The 22,802-nt window shown below is 34.6% G+C and overlaps 2 protein-coding genes across 2 annotated transcripts; both read left to right on the top strand.

Annotated features, from left to right (window-relative positions):
* Positions 1 to 2,605: 2,605 nt before the first annotated feature.
* LOC142607502 (casein kinase 1-like protein HD16) lies at positions 2,606 to 9,696 on the top strand. Its single transcript, XM_075779022.1, has 16 exons — positions 2,606 to 3,426; positions 4,458 to 4,586; positions 4,671 to 4,744; positions 4,847 to 4,916; positions 4,997 to 5,052; positions 5,712 to 5,783; positions 5,895 to 5,989; positions 6,081 to 6,147; positions 6,237 to 6,366; positions 6,471 to 6,689; positions 6,776 to 6,906; positions 7,456 to 7,630; positions 7,729 to 7,819; positions 8,131 to 8,288; positions 9,027 to 9,215; positions 9,399 to 9,696. The coding sequence occupies exons 1-16, from the start codon at positions 2,968 to 2,970 to the stop codon at positions 9,456 to 9,458; spliced, it is 2,175 nt and encodes a 724-aa protein (XP_075635137.1). The 5' UTR covers positions 2,606 to 2,967; the 3' UTR covers positions 9,459 to 9,696.
* A 4,085-nt stretch (positions 9,697 to 13,781) lies between these two features.
* Positions 13,782 to 21,537, top strand: LOC142607499 (DNA (cytosine-5)-methyltransferase CMT3-like). Its single transcript, XM_075779018.1, has 20 exons — positions 13,782 to 14,410; positions 15,814 to 15,927; positions 16,020 to 16,127; positions 16,225 to 16,344; positions 16,445 to 16,538; positions 16,640 to 16,839; positions 16,948 to 17,013; positions 17,107 to 17,370; positions 17,700 to 17,758; positions 17,838 to 17,904; positions 17,987 to 18,316; positions 18,398 to 18,466; positions 18,554 to 18,640; positions 18,719 to 18,806; positions 19,406 to 19,518; positions 19,850 to 19,963; positions 20,073 to 20,116; positions 20,203 to 20,272; positions 20,352 to 20,455; positions 21,203 to 21,537. The coding sequence occupies exons 1-20, from the start codon at positions 13,886 to 13,888 to the stop codon at positions 21,375 to 21,377; spliced, it is 2,811 nt and encodes a 936-aa protein (XP_075635133.1). The 5' UTR covers positions 13,782 to 13,885; the 3' UTR covers positions 21,378 to 21,537.
* The last annotated feature ends 1,265 nt before the right edge of the window (positions 21,538 to 22,802 follow it).

Raw genomic sequence — 22,802 nt, 5'->3', positions numbered from 1 at the left:
ATGCTGGGAAGTATAGATTCTAATTATTTATTGAATAATCAACTTAAATGGTTGAATAAAAACTCATATTTATTATGCTAAAATATTATTTATACCCTCTAACTTTAGGGTCACCTTTAAATCAATCCCGTGATTATGAAAACTTGTAATTTACACTCTTGAGTATTACAACAATGACAATATGTACCTTTTCTGTCAACATGCATGATAATATTGTTATTAACTCACCCAAAAATGATGTCATTTTGAATGACAAGTATATTTTCTATTAAAAAAAATGGCAGTGTGTTTATGTGGGTTAGTGATAAAAACGAAACATATCATGGTGGAATGTGCTTAAGGCTACCTACTAATCGTAGCCAATGAGAACCAACTTTACCGAGCCAATCCACCTGAAAAATGATGGCTTCTTACAAGATTAGTGACGGTGATTGGTAGTTAAACGCCTAAAACTACATTGACAACAATGCTTTGTAATGGGTTTTGAAAGCTATTAAAAAAGGGTTGACTAACATCCTCACATAATTAGCGCCCCCCCCCCCCCCCTCCCTCCATTCCAGACTTAGAGCCCATTTGGAATGTAATGCAAGTTTCAGCTTATTTGAGTTTTTAACTTCTTTTTATTATTATTTATGGATCTTATTGTACTATTTAACTAACTTTTACATTTTTTTCTACAGTACTTTCAGTAAAAAGTTTTCAGTTTCAGTTAAATAAATTATTCCAAAACGGACCCTTAATATACGTTCCAAATCTTCTTAGTTCCATGTCTGCTCTTTATCTATCTCTAATGGGTTGTGGTTGTTGTATATCAATGAGCTATTTCCGAAGGGAATTCCATAATTAAAGGACAATTAACATTATTCGATTAAGATTGTCGGTTGAGATGGAGAGTCTATGATCTTTGACCCAAAAATTCAATACCATTAAAGCTCCAATCAAACTCATACTTCTTGAGAATTAAATGTTCCTCCTTAAAAGGACCAGCGGCAACAATCCCAAACCCTTCTACATCTACTACGTGTTTGAAGGAGAACATAAAAACATTATTATCCACAACTTACATATTTACCTTATTAAAAGTTTTTGCAACAAACGTTATGATCTCTCTAACTATCAAACAAGAAGAAAGGATTTTGTTAACTGAATTGTACCAAGCAACATAAGTTTGGACCGTTAAAGCTCCAATCAAGCTCGCACTTCTTGAGAATTAAATGTTCCACCAAAAGGACCAGCGACAACGGTCACAAACACTCCTAACTTCCATTACATGTTTAAAGGGGAACACAAAAACATCATTATCCACAACTAACATATACTTTATTAAAAAATTTCACAACTACCGTTATGATCTCTTTAACTATCAAAAGAGAAAAAAGATTTTGTTAACTAAATCGTACCAAGCAACATAAGTTTGGACCGTTAAAGCTCCAATCAAGCTCATACTTCTTGAAAAATAAATGTTCTCCTTTAAAGGACCAATGACAATAGTCCCAAATCCTTCTAACGTCCGCTACGTGTTTGAAGGAGAACATAAAAACATTATTATCCACAACTTACATATTTACCTTATTAAAAGTTTTGACAACTGTCATTATGATCTCTCTAACTATCGAATGAGAAAAAGAATTTTGTTAATAGAATTGTACCAAGCAACATGAGTTTGGACCGTTCCTTTACTCTTGTTTCAACTTCCAAGCACACTAGTTGCTTGGACAAGCTAAACTTCTTCGTGTTGGCAATCAACTTATCCATAAAATATTTGCAATGAACATGAACTTGAGCCCCTTAACAAATCAAAACAAGGTAGTTCCACGAGTTAGCGATTAAAATTCCATTAATAGGATGAATGCGTGGATAAAGAAAGCCCTAGAAGGAGAAAAAAAATGAAAGATTCACAAGTCCCAGTATTATTTGTGTAATATTATTACTTGTTAAGGTAACAAATTATGATGCTCATCATTGACACCACCACCATCGATTGCAATAAGCACATTAGCATTTATGGGGAAAAAAAAAAGAAAATATATTAAAGCTACAAAGCTTACTCTAAAGGGTTTACAAATTAATGCGGCATTGAGTATATTTGGCAACACATCAACAACATAAAATATTTTTTTCTTTTGCACTTTAGAAGACGATATATTATAACACCAATATAATTAAACTTGTAGTTAATAGCATCACTAAAAAAAAATTTGCTAATATCCTTGTAATTTAATTGATCATATTAAATATTTTCAATCGAAACATACAAGATTTATATCCACCATCCTTTACCATTCATTTATTATATTTTATTTCTAAAACCAATTTGGTTCTCATACATCATGGAAGTTTCACCTCGAGAGTATCAATCTCATCCTTTCACACCAGCATGGGCTACACAATTTTGAATCCCTCACACAAAAACCACCATCCTAGATATTACACATGTACATAATCCCATTCTCATTGGCTAGAAGCCTAGAACCACTGTCTTGACATTGCATGCATTTTGAGTCTTTTGACTGTCCACTCACCCACCCAAAAAACCCAAAAAAAAAAAAAAAAAAAACTACTATATGTAGAGAACTCACTCGGGTCCCACTAAACCAAGCAAGCAAGAACCACTTTTCTCAATCGGCTCTCCAAACAAAACAAACACGGCTCCCATCCCATCCCATCCCCTTCTCTCTCTCTCTCTCTCTCTCTCTCTCTTTCGCTGTGTTTCTGATTTTTGCTCATTTTTGAACCCAAACGCCCAAACCCAACCCTAACCCTAGCTTCTCCTCAAAAATTCAAAATCGGGAGTCTTTTACATCGAATCGCAGCTCGAGCTCTCTTTTCTGTTTTCCCGGGAACCAAAAGGGAATTTTTGGGGTTTTTTTTTTCTCGGCGATGAATTCAATCAGGGAGCTGAGCTGAGCAATATAATGATCGAATTGTTGGACTCTGATTTCGACGCCTATTGTATGGGTTTGAGCGATGCCGGAGCTTCGCAAAGGAGTTCGCAGAGGCCGAGCTAAGGTCGCTCCACAGCACAACCACCACAACAACAACAACAACAACATCAACAACAAGCGATCCGATCCTTCTCCATCTCCCTCTCCTTCGCCCAACGCGGTTGGGACGTACGTCAAGACACGCGCCGCCGTAGCTAGGGCCAAGAGGTTGAAGCTTGATAACAAGAAGACTACCAGGAAGAAGAACAACAACCACCTCAACCACAACAGCAGCCAGGAGGAAGAGGAGGAGGAGGAGGAGGAGGAAGAGAAGCAGCCGGAGCAGGTGATTGTCATTTCTGAGAAGGAGAGTGGGTCTGACAAGAAGAGAGGGAAGAAGAAAGAAGAGAAAGCTGCGATGGGCGACGACAGTGGCGGCTTGAGTGCTAATAAGGCAGCTGGGCAAGAGGAAGAGGGCAGCACTGCTCCGTTTCCAGAGAGGGTATACACTTTTTTCCTGACTTTTTTGAGTTTTTCTGTGAACTGGGTTTGTGTTGTTTTGGTGTTTCAGGGCTTTGTGTTGGTAATTAGTTGTTTAAATTGTTCATTAGTTTGATCTGATATTGTTTGGTTGTCCCCCAATTGGATTGTGTTATGATTTTACAGAGATATGACCTTTGGCATGCTAGTTTAATGTTGTTTTGTCGTGTATCGGTCGGGTTGCTGCTATAATTGCCAAAAAGGGTATATGGTAAATGATTTATAATGCTGTTTGTGTGTTGATCACTTGTAAAAGAATGTTGTTTTGGCGTTGATTGATTCGGTTGCTGCTTGAATTGATAAAAAATGTTATATTGTAAATGGTGTATTGTCTCCTTTCGTGTTTGCAAGTATCTTGTTATATGGTGATTTTGACTAGTGTTGTTGCCAATGAGCTATAGCTCAACTGGTACTTCCTCTTCTCATGATAATGGGATGGAGGGCAAGGTTGTGAGTTTGAGTTCCGCAGGGTGTGTGTGTAACTTACTAATCATTTTTTTGCTAGTGTTATTGAAGCATTTAATGTGTCTGATCTCACTGCACGTGTGAGTAACTTGCGTTATGTAGTTGTTGTTTGCGTATTTACTATTTATGCATATGAGTGTGTTAGTTGGTTTATGTATTTACTATATATGTATATGAGTGCGTTATGTACATGTTTCTATTTCTTGATTGCACGTGGCGACTGGCGAGTAGTTGTGTTATGTACTTAATGTGGGCGTGTTACTTGGTTCAAGTAAAATGGTTTATGTATTTACTATTTATGTATATGGGCGAGTTATGTACTTGTTTCCATTTCCTGATTGCACGTGGCATGTACTTGTATTTTTTCTCAGTTGTTTGGTTGTACACTCTTATGTGGATAAATACAGAAGTATAAATATGATTGATTCATTATTTTCATTGTCAATAAAGCATCTACAGAACTCAAGTATTTTTATGGTTCAATTTTGGTTTGGTGCATTGATACCTCTTTTTGTAATTTTTGTAAAGGTCTCGGTGGGAGGGTCACCTGTATATAAGATAGATAGGAAATTGGGCAAAGGTGGCTTTGGTCAGGTGTTCGTTGGTCGTCGTGTTTCAGGTGGAACTGAACGCACCTCAGGTCCCGGAGCTATAGAGGTTAGCTCAGTTCAGATTCTCTTGCACTAGAAAAGCTCTGTCAGTTGTCTGGATTTTAACTTCTGGATTTTATGGTCATATCAGGTAGCTCTCAAATTTGAGCATAGAAACAGCAAAGGCTGCAACTATGGCCCTCCATATGAGTGGCAAGTGTACAAGTAAGTCCTTTTTATAATTTTTATTTTTTTAAATGGCGCTTCTACTTTTATTTGCCATAAATTTACATTTTTATGTTTTTATTCTTTATTTTTGTTGTTTAGCACTCTTGGTGGTAGTCATGGAGTGCCTAAAGTACACTACAAAGGGAGGCAAGGAGACTATTACGTAATGGTATGATCCGCACAAACTACAACTCATTTATCTCTCCATTATAACTTGATGGTTTAACTTTTATACTTTTTGATATGCAGGTTATGGACATGCTAGGGCCCAGCCTGTGGGATGTATGGAATTCCTCAGGGCAGGCGTGAGTATCTCATGTCTTCAATATAATATGTAGTGGAGGAGGGTTAAGCTGATTTATTAGTTTTAATGGGGGGCAAAGATATGCTATTTCATGGCATGACTGTATCAAGCCTCAGGATGTTACAAGCATTTGATTATTAGAGTTTATAGAGGCCTTTTGGATTTTCTTTGAACAGCATGAATTCCTCTATTTTATGTAGTTCTCACCTCTCCTCTTATTGCATAGTCAAATTCACACAACAATACTTAATCAAAATAAAATTTGCCATTGTGATATTGGTTGTGAACTCATGATGTGGACTTAGCACCCTTCTTTGTCAATGTAAATCACAAGAGGGTTTATATTAGTTTGCTAGAACCTCTTGAAATGTTAATTTGTTCCTGTTACGGTAGGAGACATTATAAAATCCCTTAATTTAATATCCATAAATACTAACTGTTAACAATTTTGGAACTTGAAATGGGTGACCTTTTATTTTATTTTATTTTGTCTATTTTAAAGAACCAGTACTAGATTTATTTTGTTTAAGGCTTGGTTGTATTCTTCTTCTTCTTCTTCTTCTTCTTCTTTCTCAATAAACGTATCTTGTTTCTAGATCTTTCATGAATGCAATGAGTATATGATTTTAATTCTTCTCTTCTTTTGTTATATGTACACAGTATGTCCTCGGAAATGGTTGCTTGTATAGCAGTTGAGTCCTTATCAATTCTAGAGAAGATGCATGGAAGAGGGTATGTGATTGTATTAATTTAATTTTATTGATTTTTAAGGTTGGTATCTCTTGATTTTGCTGCAGAATACTATTTTTCATTTTTTCTTATCGTGATTCTGTTTGGTATTAGCTATGTCCACGGTGACGTGAAACCTGAGAACTTTTTACTTGGTCAGCCATCTACACCACAAGAGAAGAAGTTGTTTCTTGTTGACCTTGGATTAGGCAAGTAAATTTAATTACTTACATACTCTCTCAAATTAATCTATTTTACATCAATTTCTTATGTCTTCTTTATGAATTGATGATGTTGCAGCAACAAAGTGGAGAGATAGCTCTAGTGGGCAGCATGTTGAATACGATCAACGCCCTGATATGTTTAGGTGAATTGATGTTTGTGTCTTTAGGCTACAATTTGCAATGCAACTTATTTACTAGTGATTTTGATACCTTCTATATGTCATTGTCTCAGAGGAACTGTTCGATATGCTAGTGTTCATGCTCACTTGGGAAGAACTGCTAGTAGAAGAGATGATCTTGAATCTCTTGCATATACCCTTATCTTTCTCCATCGAGGCAGGTTGCCTTGGCAAGGGTACCAGGTACTAATACATATATTATCTGTTGAGATTGTATGTTAATGTCTCTGGAATTGCTTTATTGAAGCCACTTTTTAATTTTAATTTTTTTCCCTTCCCTATGTTAGGGTGATAACAAATCCTTTCTAGTGTGCAAAAAAAAGATGGCAACGTCTCCTGAAATGCTATGCTGCTTCTGCCCCCCACCTCTTAAGCAATTTCTTGAGATCGTGGTGAATATGAAATTTGATGAAGAGCCTAACTATGCCAAGCTCATTTCTTTGTTTGAGGGCTTGATAGGACCTAATCCGGCTCTAAGACCAATAAACACCGAGGGTGCTCAAAAGGTAATTTTGGTATTTTATCAGCTTATGGATAAATGATGATTGTTTTTATGTTCTTCTATTCATCGTTGTTTTAATGCAACCACCAGGTTGGCCAAAAACGGGGTAGGTTAAACATTGAAGAAGAAGATGATGGGCAACCTAGGAAGAAGGTTCGTTTAGGAGTTCCTGCTACGCAGTGGATTTCAGTTTACAATGCCAGGCTACCAATGAAGCAGAGGTAGAACTGCATTTTGTTTCATTACTTTCGCCTTTTCTCCTTTTGAACAAATAGATGAGTTTTGTTTTGTCATGTGCCTGTGTTATTAAATATTGATTTTAATAAGGGATAGGGCTTGAATATATATTTGAAAAATGGTTATGGTTTTGAATGGGTTTTTGGATCCATGTCACTTTCCTAAAGTCAGTTGACAAAAAAAAAGGGGCGCAGCCTAGTCCACAATTACACCTTTAGGCCTGATAAAGTAGTCTAATTTTATGTTTTTGTGTCACTTTAACTGTTCATATCTTCAAACAAAGCCTAGGTTCAAAACTGACGGACATTATGGAAGTGATATTGTTATTGGAAATGTCTTAGGGTTCCTGATCTTCTTTCTGCTTATCTAATTGGACCTACACCTCATTATTATTTCCTGACTGGAGTATGCCTTTGTTTTTTAAGAAGTTAAAATGCCACTTCTGCATTTGCTTCACTGTACAGAACAAGCATATGGAAATTGAGATGTAGTAGAATATCCCTTAATGACCCGCTCATTTATTTTATGCTTAGGTACCATTATAATGTAGCTGATGCAAGGCTGGCACAACATGTGGAGAGGGGAATTGCTGATGGCCTGCTTATAAGTTGTGTGGCATCTTGCTCCAATCTCTGGGCCCTTATTATGGATGCTGGAACTGGTTTCACAAACCAAGTTTATGAGCTGTCACCTTTTTTCTTACACAAGGTGAATTTCTGTGCCACAGACGCACACATTATTTCTCTGTTCATCTTAGGAATTATACTCATCAAGCAATAATCAAATTTAATGTTGGTTATTCACAGGAATGGATCATGGAACAATGGGAAAAGAACTTTTACATCAGCTCTATTGCTGGTGCCAACAATGGGAGCTCCCTTGTGGTTATGTCTAAAGGTTTGTTTAATTGGCATCAATGGGTGAACTTACATAGTCTTTCTGAATGGTTGGTGCATACCAATAAAAATAATTTTCTCTTAAAAACTGTGTGTGGCATCCTGTTTGGGGGGTTTCCATTTCCTAAATGATATTGTCAGGTCTTAAGATGCCTCTTTGTATTTCTAAGTTAGTAATTTTGGTAAAAAAAAAATACACTTCTTGTGCACTAATAAGTTCATGGCATCTCCAAATATTTGGGTATCATAGATTTTCTTCCTAGCATTCATCTTCAGCTACTAGTTTATTAAGTTATGAACCAAAATTTTCAGGCACCCAATACACTCAGCAGTCTTACAAAGTAAGTGACTCTTTCCCTTTCAAGTGGATAAACAAGAAATGGAGAGAAGGGTTCCATGTGACCTCGATGGCAACTGCTGGAAGCCGATGGGGTGTTGTCATGTCTCGCAATGCTGGCTTCAGTGATCAGGTTGAGTTTTGCTTATCTTCTGCATTTACTGTTCTCTCTCTCTCTCTTTCAGAATACTATGTGTTCTTATTGTTCCTACAGTTGAAAGACAGCCACCTATTGTTATTTTGGGGGTTGGGGGGGTGGGGAGTAAAGGCTAACTAAAATTGTTAACTTCCATTGTTTGTTGTCTTAAATTTATTGTCCTTTTGGGCTCAATGTCTTAGCAGGCATAAGTTAATAATGCCTTGTGGCTGTAACTGGATCAAATTTTTGTGTGGGTGCGAATGTTATATTTTTAGAGTGTTATGCTGACTTGAATTCTGTCTTTTTAATTTTGTAAAATTACAGAGTGCAATGTTATTAAGTTAGAATTGACTGATCACACTGGTCTAAAAGGATCGGCTTGGCCAACTTCAGCCTTGTGACCCAGTTTCTAACCAATTGATTTGAACTTTGAAGATTAAGTGTCTCATATGCCTGTGTTAATGATTATAATTTTTTGGGAGTGAAAAATTATGATTTTACGTATTAACAATGCCTCAATATCCTCTTCATTTGCAACAAAATATTTTCTTTGTGCAATTTCTAACATTCTTTCTTCATATCTACACTTCATTTCTGGCAAGACTTGTATTTCAGATTGGTGCACTCCACAACTGCTTTACACAGTTTCAATGTCAATTTTATTTGTACTGTGGAATTCAGATTAGGTCTCCTCTGGTTCTTCTCTCTGATCCGTTCTCTATTTTGATTTAGGTTGTGGAGCTTGATTTTCTCTATCCAAGTGAGGGCATCCATAGGCGTTGGGATAGTGGTTACCGAATTACATCAACAGCTGCAACTTGGGATCAAGCTGCTCTAATTTTGAGTGTTCCAAGGCGCAAACCTGGTGATGAAACTCAGGAAACCTTGCGTACATCCCAATTTCCAAGCACCCATGTGAAGGTAAATGTTGGAAAATCTGTGATTATTTTAGATGTGATGTAGCGGAGAGTGAGGTCACGAGTTCAAAACTCATTGGGTGCTAGTTTTATTACTGATAAAAAGAAGTGCAAGTAATTATTTTTCATTTTATTTTTTGAGAGTGATGTACTAATTTTTTCTTCCATGTTTTTGGTTTATGTGCAGGAAAAGTGGGCGAAGAATCTCTATCTTGCTTGTTTGTGTTATGGGCGGACTGTATCTTGATTCCTGTGTAGTTGCAAGGAATTCATGTCGAAAGAAAGTGATAGATTTTGGTGTTCCTCCTTTCCCAACTTCATTATATGTAGTTGCTGTTGTCATGTTAATTGTAAAAAATGGTTGAGGAGCTTAGCTGCAGCTGCAGACTTTTGCGCTCATGTATGATAAATTTACAAAGCTGTGCGCCTGATTTTAATGTTATCCTTAAACCTTAATGCAAGTACCCAGGGCCCTGTTTGCTTCACCGATTTGAAACCCACACTTTTTTAGAACCTATAATTTTTTCCTGGTACAATCTTTTCAATACACCCATTTTCAAAAGTTGAGAAGTATGGTGTGCCTTCTAATGCAAAAATTGTCTATTTTAATATAAAAACTTATTTTTTCTATTTTAAATACTCACTTTCCAAACACCACACATTAAATTATCAATTTTACACTATATTACATTAAAATTTCAATCTCTTTATTTTTTAGAATTTTCTTGCTGAACGCATTGCAATATAAAACATAGTTATTAAATCCGTACTAAACCACTGGTTAAACCTTAAAACCTGTGAGCTAAATCATTATCTGGAATGGTTTGATATAAAATACCGTATATGCAATAATACACTCTCAAACCATCTAAACTGATGGATTGCACATATTAAATCTTCTTAACAGGAGGATAAAACCAAAAAAAAAAAAAAATCGTGTATTTGTGAAAAAGACCAAACTGAACTATTCAAGTCACTGGATTGTCTGAACTTTGAAGTCCGAAGACTATGAACCTAACTACTAAACTACTAAAGATTGAAATGTTTCTTGATAACCATTTAAGAAGTTAAGATTGAAAAGATAAATTGATAAAGATGAAATATTAAAGAGATAAAGTAAGAGTTGTGCCATGAGATAAGAGTCGTGTGTTGAGATTGAAGAGATAAAGTGATAGTGATAAGAGTTGAGTGTTGAGATTGAAGAGATAAAGTGATAGTGATGACTGATAAAATTATAGAAGTAGGATAAAGTGATATAACTTAAAAAAATAAAAAAATAAAAAATAAGAGACAAAAATGGAAGAATTTCTACACTAAAAGAGACAAAATTTGTCATAATAAAAAGTAAAAAAGTTATTGGATGATTTAGATGTGTTTATTTATTTATTTATATTCTCTATATGATGTAATTTTTTTTGTTATAATTTATTAATTTACCTAAATAGATTTTTTTTAGTTGTTGTTTAGTTATAAAATATATTATTTAATTATTTAATAAACCTATAATTCAACCAATGAATCACTGGTTAAATCAATGAACTAATGAACCAATTTTTCAATTGGATCAACCTTCGTTACAATTTTGATAACTATAATATAAAATAGATAATGTAATGTGTGTTGTTTTAAAAGCGAGTACGCAAAATATATAAAAAAGAAGAAGCTTTTTTTTTTTTTTTTAATGTTTAAAACTTAAAATATACAACAATTTTTGCATGAGTTAATATGAATGCTCTAGGTAAAAAATGCAAAAATCCATCTTCTCATTGCATTACAATCTCAATATTGTACAACTCATGAAAGCAATCTTTGGTAGTTTTTGGGTCCTAAAAGTCCACAAAAACAAAATTTTTGAATAATTTGATATTATATTTGATTTTAGATGTTTTAACTATTCTTTATTGTGTAATTAATTATCTTTATCGTGAGTTTGTAACTCAATTGACACATTTTGATGTTTTTAAAGGAGATGTCTATAGATTAAATCCTCTCCGTGTAACTTTGAATTATCAAAAATTGACTTTCTTCATTTTTTTTAAAGTAGGATTCTCTTCACATACTTAGTGACAGAAAAGTCTAGTAACACAATTTTTATTATAATTTTGATGTGATCCACAGTTAACAGTGGAGAAACTTAGTGAGAGGAAAATCTAGTAACACAATTTTTATTATAATTTTGATGTGATCCATAGTTAATGGCGGAGAAAAAGTGGTAAGATGTAAATATGATTATCCCTTATTCATGGTAGACCACTTTAAAAGATTATGGCCAAAATTGTGGTGAAAACTGTTTTGTGATTAGTCTTAAAAAGGCCATGGCAAAAGTTGTGTGAAAAACTGTTTTGTGATTAGTGGCAATTTATGCGTTCATCACTTGCCACGTTGTATTTCTTTTTAGACCACCCGCACGTGCAAGGTATCATTATTTGAAAATTGATGTTATGACTTCTGATTTAACAAGTCAATAAAAACATGCAAGATTGCAAGTCCTTTCTTATGTGAAGCCGTAGAGTTTGAATATTGGTCCTTATACAAGGAAAGAGGAAGTCGCTTATGACCAGATTTTACTTTTTAGCCTAATGTCTGTTGCATGGTAAATAAATGGATTTTATTAACTTAAATTAACAAATTTTATTATTGATATTGATAGAACCAAATTATATTTGTTATACTTGAGAGTTTTTAACGAATTTTTTAAAGGGGTCGTATTAACGTTGCCTTTAAAGTAATTGTTAATAAATTATTTAAACAAATATTTTATAGCACTTTAATGAGAAATTGAAAAAGATATCAAAATATTAATTACTTTTTTTTATTTCATAAAACTTTCTTAAAATGGTTCACTAACCAATGCGTTTAAGGCATTCGTTAACACTTCACTTTTTGAAGAATTCGTTACCATACATTTCAAAAACTAAGTTATTATATGGAAACTTTGAACCATTGAGGAAATAGAAGAGATGTTGCTTTTAAAAAAAATTTGTATATATGTTAATTTTATTGATAAGATTTGAACCTATAATGCTTGTTTATAATGGTACAGAAATTGACTTATCGAGCGAGTTAACTAATACTAAAGAATTTTTTTTTTTGAGAAACAAACACACACGCACACAAGGGAGGGAAAGGGGTTCTAACATCACAACTCAACTCAAAATTCACGGTAACTTTTAAGGGAGGGTGAGGTAAGTTATACTATACACAACACACTCTCTTAAACAATGTGGAATAATTACCTTTTTTTTTTTTTAGAAGCTACGGATTTTATTATTGATATTGCTAAAATCAAATTATACTTGGGAGTTCGTTGCTTCGCTCCAAATTTTTTAACTGAATGAATACCATTAAAGAGTCAGTTATCATACCTTTCTAAATATTTTATAATACTTTGATGAGAAATTGAAAAAGATATCAAAACATTAATTACTTTTTTGTTTCTTTCATTTTTGATAAAAAAACTTTCTTAAAATGGTTTACTAACAAATGCGCTTAGGGCATTTGTTAACTCTTCCCCCTTTTGAAGGGTACGTTATCATACCTTTCAAAAACTAATTTATTATATAGAAATTTTGAACCATTAAGGATATAAAAGAGATATTGCTTTTTTAAAATTTTTATATATGTTAATTATATCGATAAGATTTGAACCTATAATGCCCGTTTATAATGGTATATAAATTGACTTATCGGGTGAGTTAACGAAATTAACGGATTACTTTCTCAAAAAATAAAAAACCTGAAACTAACAGATATTATTATTGATATTGCTAAAACCAAATTATACTTGGGAGTTCGTTGCTTCGCTCCAAATTTTGTAACGAATACCATTAAAGAGTTGGTTATCATACCCTTCTAAAACTAACTTATTAATATTATGCTCTCGTTGAGAATAAATTATTCCGTTCATTCAATGATCTAGATCTTCCTTTCACGTAAACATGCATCTTATGTGTAAGAATCACTTCACTTTTATTGTGACACCTAATAATTTTCATTCAGGGTATGTTTGGATATCGCTTATTGCTGAAAACTGAAAAGACTGTAGCAAAATAGATTTTAAATATGTAAGTAGTACCGTAGGACCCAATTTTAAAGTAAAATAGGCTGAATTCCTAAATAGTGCTTGGGACCCACACAGAAAAATGTAAACGCCCTCGTCTCCTGTTTTCAGTGCAATCCAATCATACACTTGTTAACAAACAACAAAAGTGTTAAATTTATTTTTTCAAAAAAAAAAAGAGAAATAAAATTTTCCCAAATCACCCGTCCATAATTTGTGGAGAGAATAATGCCTATTTATTTGTAGTCACCCTTTGGGTTCAAGTAATGCACTTAAATTGTGGTAGAGTAGGACTCTTTATATCTCAGATAAAATAGGAACAAAAAGATTATTGGTAGAGTAGGACTCAGATAAAAAAGGAAAAAAAAAGATGTGGACCTTTTTAAAAATCCACTTCACCAAACTCTAATAATTTTCAGTTTCCCGCTCACTCCGCCCTTTTTCAAAAAATTTCGCCCTTCCCGATATTTCATAAAAACCTAATAATCCCTTCCTCTCCCTCTCAAAATCTACTTTTCAAACTCTCTTTCTCTCCAACTTTCTCTCTCTCTCTCGCTCTCTCTCCAACTCTCTCTCGCTCTCTCACACACACTCCGATCTTACATTTCTCTGCCATGGCAAAGCGCAAGTCATGCTCAAAGTCAGTGACCAATAAGAAGCCGAAGGTGGAATCGCCGCCGCAGGCGGCGGCGGCGGCGGATCTGAAGGAGGAGGAGGGGAGCAGTTCGCCGAGTAAGCGTAGGGCGGTGAAGGAAGATTCGGCAGTGGCAAAGCGCGTGTTAAGGTCGAGGTCAGCGACCAAGAAAAAGCAGGAAGTGGAAGCGCAGCCGCAGGAGGAGGAGGAAGAGGAGGAGGAGGAGGAGAGCAGTTCGCCGAGGAAGCGTAGGGCGGTAGAGGAAGACTCGGAAATGGCGAAGCGCAAGTTAAGGTCAAAGTCGGCGACCAAGAAAAAGCAGAGAGTGGAAAAGCAGCCGCAGGCGGCGGCTCCGAAGGAGGAGGAGGAGGAGAGCAGTTCGCCGAGGAGGGCGGTAAAGAAAGAGGATGACGACGATGAGGATGATTCTAAGTTCGTCGGAGAGCCAGTTCCGGACCAAGAGGCTCGCCAACGCTGGCCTAAGCGGTACGAGCAAAAGGGAAAGGTATACTCTTTTTTTTTTTTGCTGTCTTTTTGAGTTTTCTGTGTTTGCTCGAACAGTAGCTGTAGTGAGATGTGATAATTTTTGTGTAGAGTTTCTGTTTGGTTAGTCAGAAAATCAATGTACTAGTAAAATGTGGCTTTTGGTTGGGTAGCGATGTGAGATGAGCTTACTTTTGTTGTAATGAGTTTGGTTATGTGTAAAGCTTTCGTTTGGTATAACTAGTATATTTGTAAACTGTGAAGTTGGAGGGTTTGTGGGTTTGTTTGTTTGCAATAATCAAATAAAGGTGATTTGGTTTGTGTGAGATAAGTGTGCTTTTTGTTGTGTTGAGTTTTGTTATGTATGAAGTTTTTATTTGGATGGTAAAAAAATCATTGTATATTGAGAGTTTTGTCTACATCCAGATAGAGCTGTTTGATTGCTGAGAATGTAAATTTTTTTTAAAAAGGACCAATAGGTATATGATATTTTTATTTGTCTAGGATTAGTTTACTTTTTGTTTTATTGAACTCAATTCTGTGTGGGGTTTTTGTTTGGTTTTCTAGAAAATTAGTCTATTATTAAATTGTAGAGTTCGAGATTCTTTCTATTACCAAATATGGAGGAGTCTGATTGCTAGGAATGTGAAATGGAAAAAAGAGGACAATGAGCTTATTTTGAGTAAGCAAAATAGTTGGGCTTTATGTCTATGTATGCAATTTTTGCTTGGTTTAAAAAATCAGTTTGAAAAACAAATTGGTCTATGATGTATTTGTTTGTGTCATGAGCTGACTTGAATTAAGTTAAATTAATGTAAAGATTTGAGCTTTGTTGGGTAGATATAAATGTTTTATTGAGCAGAAACCATATTGTCAAATCAGAAGTGTAATCATTTTGAGACATTATGCTTGGGAGTTTCTATTTGGTTGTTGGGGAAATTTTTATATCATCAAATTGTAAAGTTACTTTTGTGATTGCGTCGACATTAATGTTTTATATATTAAAAGTAGTTTTGAAATACAAAACTATAAAATGTTAATATTGCTTGTTATGTGTTTTGGTTTTTTTGAATAAAAACAAGAAATACTTCTGTTTTTATGTTGGTTTTTTACTTGAGTAGTGAAAATCGTGTTTCATGAAGCTTGACCTGCCACTTATGGATATGGACTTTTTATGAATAAAGATGGAAGATGGCCATCAAGCTCTATTTCAAATCATCGTTAATTAATAGTAATGTTGTGAGTTAAAATAAAATTATGTTGTTTTAAATTGGTCCTTTTTGTTTCATTGATGAGTAATGTAATATATTTTAATTATAGATGTAGGCTTGTAATGTAATGAGATATTTCTTAGATGGTTAGACCTACTGTTATGAAATGAAATATTATAAATCTTCTTGATAAGTGATGCGATGATGTTGTTAGGTCATAAGAAGTAAGGATGAATCTGATGAAATTATTTTGGCTCGACGCCATTACACTCAAGCAGAGGTTGATGGTCAAATTCTCTATAATCTTTATGATGATGCTCATGTTAAGGTAAGTTTTTATTTGAAATGCTATGTTGTTTATTGTATATATTATTTTGATGGTCTAACTTGTGTTTTTGTTCGTATGTTTGTTATGTTTAGGCTCCTGAAGGAGTGCCTAGTTATATTGGAAAGATTGTTGAAATGTTTGAGGCAGTGGATGGAGGTTTTTATTTTACTGCCCAATGGTATTATAGGGCTGAGGATACGGTAAGTATCATCTTAACACTTTCTCTTGATTTTGGTCCTCAGTATTTAGCTTGCTAATGCCTAGCTCTAATTAAATTTTTAATTTTTTTTTCCATAGGTTGTACAAAACTGTCACAATCTTATTGACAATAAGCGTGTGTTCTATTCGGAAATCCAGAATGATAACCCATTGGACTGTCTAATTGAAAAATTAACAATTGCTAGGATTCCTTTGGAGGTACGATTTCAAATTATTATATACATTCTTTGAATTTTATAAGTTCTTATATATGTTCTCTGATTTTTATATAATGTGGTAATTAAAATTTCTTTTTCAGGTTGATCCGGCAAATAGAACAATTCCTAATTGTGATTATTATTGTGACATGCTGTATTTATTGCCATATTCTACGTTTGTTAAGTTACCAACAGGTTGGAATTTTGTGTTATTTGCATTAAATCGTATCTGTGTTTTTAAATATGAAAGACTTTATTTTTATTTGTCTTATTTTTTCCTTCTTATAAACTTGCAGAAGAGAGGCATAGTAGCTGTGAGGCATCATCCACTATTTCTTGTGAGTGTGATATGAATGGGATTGAACAAGAAGAAGTTTTTAAAGTTCAAGATCACTCTAAGACAGAGGTGACATTGCTAGACCTCTACTCCGGTTGTGGTGCTATGTCGACTGGGTTATGTCTTGGAGCTAATTTGTTTGGTTTACAACTTGTTACCGTAAGTTCTATTCTTTAAGCCAAAATATATTCAAACCTGAATTAGATGTCAGCATATCATCATCATTATGTCTGGGAACTAATTTGTTTCCTTTGTATGTTGTTGTAGAGATGGGCTGTTGACTTAAACCGGTATGCTTGTGAAAGTCTCAGGTTAAACCATCCAGAGACGGAGGTAGATTTTCTGGTCTCTTTTCTTTTATTGATATATAGGCACTTTCATGCTTAAGTGCAAAGCTCTAATATTTGTTTATCCTTGGCAAATCAGGTTAGAAATGAATCCGCTGAGGATTTTTTATTGTTGCTAGAGGAGTGGGAAAAATTATGCTGCTATTTTTCCTTACTTAAAAGTGATGCTGTTCCACAAGTGTATGTGGATTTGTTTGTTGCCGATGATGGTGATGGTAGTGGCGAGGACAATGATAATGATGAGGCTGATGATGAAGATGGGGAGGTCTTTGAAGTTGAAAAGATATTGGGCATATGTTATGGTGACCCTAACGAGACAAAACAACGGGAATTATATCTTAAGGTATTTGAATTAGTTCATATGAATTAGTCATTTTTTGTTTTAATTTTAATTTTAGTTATTATTTTACCTTAAGATATAATTATAGATATTTCAAACCAATTCATGCAGTTGAGTAAGAAACTGAAGTCTATTATCATGTTAGAATATTTACATGGAGAAGCTAAAATAAATACAAACATTTGCTCTCTAAAAAAGTAATTAACTATTAAGTTCAACGGTCCTAAAAATGTAATATTGTAAAATTTTAAAGGCAGTACTAAGGTTTAAAATTTGAAGTTTTTTAGAATGTGCCTCTTTTTGACAAGGGTTATGTCATCTCTTGTATTTAGGTTCGTTGGAAAGGCTACGGAGCTGATGAAGACACATGGGAACCAATTATGGGATTGGGGTATTGCATGGAATTTTGTTACATTTTTATGGATATGTTATTTTGTTATATATTTTTCTAATTATGGTTTATTTTACAGGAATTGTGTTAAGACAATAAAAGAATTCGTCACCAATGGTTACAAATCAAAGATTTTACCTTTACCGGTATGTTTGTTGTAACTTGAATTAGTATGCAAGTTATGTCTAACTTGAATGTGACTTTATATATATATTTTTAATAATGTAGGGTGATGTTGATGTGATATGTGGTGGACCTCCTTGTCAAGGCATAAGTGGTTTTAATCGGTTTAGGAATAAAGAAAATCCATTGGATGATGACAAAAACAAACAACTAATTGTTTATATGAACTTAGTTCAACACTTGAAGCCAAGATATGTTTTAATGGAAAATGTGGTTGATCTTGTTAAATTTGCAAATGGCTTTCTTGGACGTTATGCATTGGGTCGTCTTATTGGCATGAACTATCAAGTCCGGATGGGGATGATGGCAGCAGGTGCATATGGACTTCCACAATTTCGCATGCGTGTTTTCTTATGGGGGGCACAGCCTACTGAGGTCTGTAAATAGTTATGTTTTTTTATTTGGTATGACTATCTTGAAGCATTTTTGTGCTAATTAGTTGTTTTCCTTTGGCAGAATCTGCCTCAGTTCCCACTCCCCACCCATGATGTTGTTGTAAGGGGGGTTATTCCATTAGAGTTTGAGGTATAAGAGGGTTACGTTGCTTTATAGTAGAAATTCTATCTTCCTTGCCGATGGTTTTCTTATAAGTTTATTTATGTACTGATGCAGAAGAATACAGTTGCTCATGATGAAGGTCATAATCTTAAATTAGAAGAAAAGCTTTTGCTTGAAGATGCAATTTCTGACCTTCCAGCTGTATGTTTTATCATTACTTGTGTCTTTTTACATATGTTTGCAATCTATTGTAATATAATTTATTCATGTTTTATTCAGGTTGAGAATAATGAATGCAGAGATGAAATGCCCTACAGTGAGCCTCCCCAGACAGAGTTCCAGAAGCTTATTAGATTAGGCAGAGATGGTATGCTTCTGTGTTTGTTGCATAAAATTTTCTAAATCCATGGAGTTATATCCTGTGTGATGTTCATTTCTGAAGTGTCAATTTGTTGAAAGGAGGAACTTGAGAATGTTTCAAATTAATTTGTTTATCAGTGTCTTTTTCAATGCGTGTGCATCATTGAAAGAAAATTTATTTGGAGATGCGTATTTCGATACTATTCCCATATACCCGTATATGCAACTGTTTCATTACATGTTGTGAGTTTGAAAACGTTTTTAATACACTGACATTGAATGAGTAACTCTTTTTGATTAGTAATGCAGTTTTTGTGTTGTTATCATATATTAAATTTGTGTTTATAGCAACTAGCAAGTGTACTAATTTACTGTTCTATTAAATATAGAATTATGTGTATGATGGTTTTCCTCCCTTTTTCAGGTCAATATTAATTCATAGAATCTAATAACGAAAATTTTCAATGAATCATATGATGTACTTTATTTTCTTTATTTTTTTTCTTTCTTTGAATGGTGTTTCAAGTCAATCAACTTTCATAATAAATTTGGTAGGTATTGTTGAAGGTCTAAATTTATATTTTGGTGGGTGTTTTTTTTGGGCAGAATTGCTGGGTCTTCCAAAGCAAGAACAATTAGAATGCGTCCTTTATGATCATCGTCCATTGGCATTGAATAATGATGATTATGAGCGTGTTTGTGAGATCCCTCAGAAAAAGGTGATTTTTCATATCATGCAATATGTATTTATATTTTGACTAGCACAGGGAATGCCTGTCCTCCTAATTGAGTGAAGTTCTGTTGAGAGCCTATGTTCTGTTCCCACACTGAGAGTCAAGGACTTCGGTTGAGGTTCCCTTGCTTGAGGATTCTTCCTAGGGTTTGGTCTCATTCATCTTAATAGCATTTCAGTGGACTGAATGTTTAAAGCAGAATATGAAGAATAGCGAACAGATAACCAGGGAGGAGACATGCAACTAGATTGAAGTATTAATATTTTCTATGTGTGCATTGTTTTCTTATTTTTACTTTGTTTGAATGTTTGGTTAGGGTGCAAATTTCAGAGATCTACCTGGTGTTCGGATCTGTTCGGATTCGAATAAAAATAAAGTAGAATGGGATCCAGATGTAGAGAGAGTCTATTTGAAGTCAGGGAAACCCTTGGTAATTTTTTTTTTCTACTATTGTTTTTTTTTAAAATGGTGGTGGTTATGGATATATTTATATATACTATTTTCAGCAATTTGGGCTGATAAGTCCTATTTCCTTGTAGGTACCAGATTATGCAATGAGTTTTGTCAAAGGGACGTCATCTAAGTAAGTATTTCTTTTGGCTGATTTTTTTGTTGTTGATTTTTGTTGTTGATTTGCTTTTCATATATTCTCCTTTCAAATTCTTGTAGACCTTTTGCACGTTTATGGTGGGATGAGACTGTGCCAACTGTTGTTACACGAGCTGAGCCTCACAATCAGGTCATCTCCTTGTTTAAATTGTTATAGCTTAAAAGGATATGTGGTGTTTCTTGATGGTTAACATGTCTCTCTATTACAGGCAATTTTACATCCAGTACAGAACAGGGTACTCACAATACGTGAGAATGCCAGACTTCAGGGTTTTCCTGATTGTTACAAGCTTTGTGGTCCAGTAAAAGAGAGGTACCTTTCATTTTCCTACTCTTGGTTGAAGAAAATACTGCAAATACATGTTTCTACTAGTGAATCTCATGAGTTTGTGGTGCCCAAATGGCACTTTATTCTACTTGGCATCTTTTTCAAACAGAATTGTTACTTTACAATAGAGAAATTAAAGTTGTTAATAGAAGAGGACCATTTCATGAGTGAATTTTGTTGATTTGGTAAATATGTAAACTATACAAGAGATTAAACCTGAAGGGTTCCACAATTGGCTCTGGACCATGCCTTATGAAGCTTAGATTGTTGGTTCAATTCTCATCTTCCCTTGGGGCCAAAACTTAGAGAGAGAATTTGAGTGATTAGGGAAAGGGGAAGGAGATGCCCTTTTAATGTTTCTGTCAGTTGTGGTTATACATGATGTGGTTTGCCATGCTACGTAGTTATGTAGTATCATTTGAATAGAACAATTCTAATGCATTGTGTTGCTGGTATTGTATTGCATCTCATGCTGAGTTGTCAACCTTTTTAAGGTTTCTGTCAAACAAATGTGAAGTGATGTTCTTGATTAGTTTGATGCTTATGACAAGTCCAGTGTTTCTACCTATTTGTAGCAAGAAAAAGTGAATTTTAGTTTCTTCGCCATTCCTTTGGAATATATTTGATAGATAAAATTTGGTTTTTTGGTTTTATGAATTTGTAATGCTTAATTGTGTTGGAATTATTGATACAGTTGTTGATTTTAAGTCTATTTCTTTGATATTGTTTCAGATACATTCAAGTTGGGAATGCCGTTGCGGTTCCTGTTGCTCGAGCCTTGGGCTATGCATTAGGTTCAGCATTTCAAGGTTCTAGTGGTGTTAATGAACCTGTGCTTAGATTGCCTCCAAAATTTCCAAATATTTCAGGAGTGTGTTCTTCTGCAGCATCTGAGGATGATGCTTGATTCTTTCTTTGGAAGAGATACATTATATTTGAATATTATTAATTCTATCATGGGAATTGTAAATTGCCCTAATTGGGTTATTTTTGTGTATTTTTGTCACTCTGATTCGCAATATTATTAGATGAATTAATTGAATTGCCTCTCACCATTTAGGTAAAAATGTTGCTTTATTGTGATTGTTATTTTGGTGTTCTGTTTGAAATGAGTAGGTTTGCAATGTGTCTTGTATTCTCTCAAGTCTCAACTATTCCATAACAAATCAAACATTTTATCTTCACATGGAATGGCTAAAGTTGACAGTTTGTCCTTGCAGATTGATTCATTGACAGCAGATTTTCCAGCTAACAAAGATCTTGTATGTTTTGAGTATCCTAAATGCATGGAAGGTGAATTATCAATGGAGAATGTTAACCAGCACTGCTTGGTGCTGGTTAAGTGCAGAAAAGACAAAATTTTTCTGAAAAAGTCAAAAAAAAATCTCAGTACTACAAAACTGAAAAATTGATATAAATTGATAAAAAGACAAAAATTGTGTCAAGAATAAGTAAAAAAATTTTATGCTTAATTGGCACTGCACGGTGTGGGGTGTAAAGGAACCCAAGTGGGCATTTGGGCCTTTTGGGCTCTAGCTAGGAGGGTCAATCTGTTCTTGGGTTAAGAACTTGTTAGTACTGCGGATCGGCCCATACGCCGAGGGTCCGAGGACACATCCGAGGGTGAGTTTTTCCTCGGACAGACTCAAGAAAACTCGTAGATTCAGTACGAAGGTCAAGGCAGAACTCTGGAAAGACTGTTGGTTAAGAGGGGGAAGCTCTGAACCTCCTGGATACATCGATGTTAGAAAGGTATCATGAGCCAGAGCTGCCACCTCCACATTAAAGACTCTGCACCTACCTCCCTGGCCGCATTAATGAGGAAGTGACTTCTAAACAGTAGAATTGAAACTTCTGGTCACTATTCAAAGGCACTAAGAAGAGAAATATTTAGGGGGGAGGAGGTTTGAGCAACATATGGATAAAGTATCAGGAAAAGAAGTATTTAAACGCCAAAGGAAAGGAGGGGGGGACAAGAAAGAAAGAAAGAAATTAAGAATTGTAATCTTTGAGAAAGAAAGAGAAATAATATAGAGAGGATCCTCGGCTTACGTCTGAGGAGGTCTATTTGCAATTATTGTTTATTATTTACAAGTGTTTGTAACTTTTAGCCTGTTATCAAGTTCTCAGTACTTCTAACCTAGGTTTCAAGCCCACACTCTATAAATTTCATTGTTTAAGGCTCATTGGGCCTGAGCCCGTAGTTGTCTTTGGGTCCAGGTGCAATTGTGCACTTACACACGGTGCCTATTAAAAAGACGGGAAAAACATAAAATTAACGTATGTGGGGTCAAATGATTTTTTTTATTATGTTTTTATAGAAAATAAGTAA

The sequence above is a fragment of the Castanea sativa genome, chromosome 8 (genome assembly GCF_040712315.1).
Source record: "Castanea sativa cultivar Marrone di Chiusa Pesio chromosome 8, ASM4071231v1".
Lineage (NCBI taxonomy): Eukaryota > Viridiplantae > Streptophyta > Magnoliopsida > Fagales > Fagaceae > Castanea > Castanea sativa.
The sequence above is the reverse complement of the archived record's forward strand: the minus strand, read 5'-3'. Positions and strand labels throughout refer to the sequence as shown.

Bases quoted from the DNA above. Each gene is read 5' to 3' on its own strand.
- LOC142607502 (XM_075779022.1), top strand. From the start codon at position 2,968: ATGCCGGAGCTTCGCAAAGGAGTTCGCAGAGGCCGAGCTAAGGTCGCT. The intron at 4,917-4,996 runs GTATGATCCGCA...TTTGATATGCAG, and splicing joins AAGGAGACTATTACGTAATG to GTTATGGACATGCTAGGGCC. The intron at 6,907-7,455 runs GTAGAACTGCAT...TTTTATGCTTAG, and splicing joins AGGCTACCAATGAAGCAGAG to GTACCATTATAATGTAGCTG.
- LOC142607499 (XM_075779018.1), top strand. From the start codon at position 13,886: ATGGCAAAGCGCAAGTCATGCTCAAAGTCAGTGACCAATAAGAAGCCG. The intron at 16,345-16,444 runs GTACGATTTCAA...TTTCTTTTTCAG, and splicing joins TTGCTAGGATTCCTTTGGAG to GTTGATCCGGCAAATAGAAC. The intron at 16,840-16,947 runs GTAAGTTCTATT...ATGTTGTTGTAG, and splicing joins TTGGTTTACAACTTGTTACC to AGATGGGCTGTTGACTTAAA.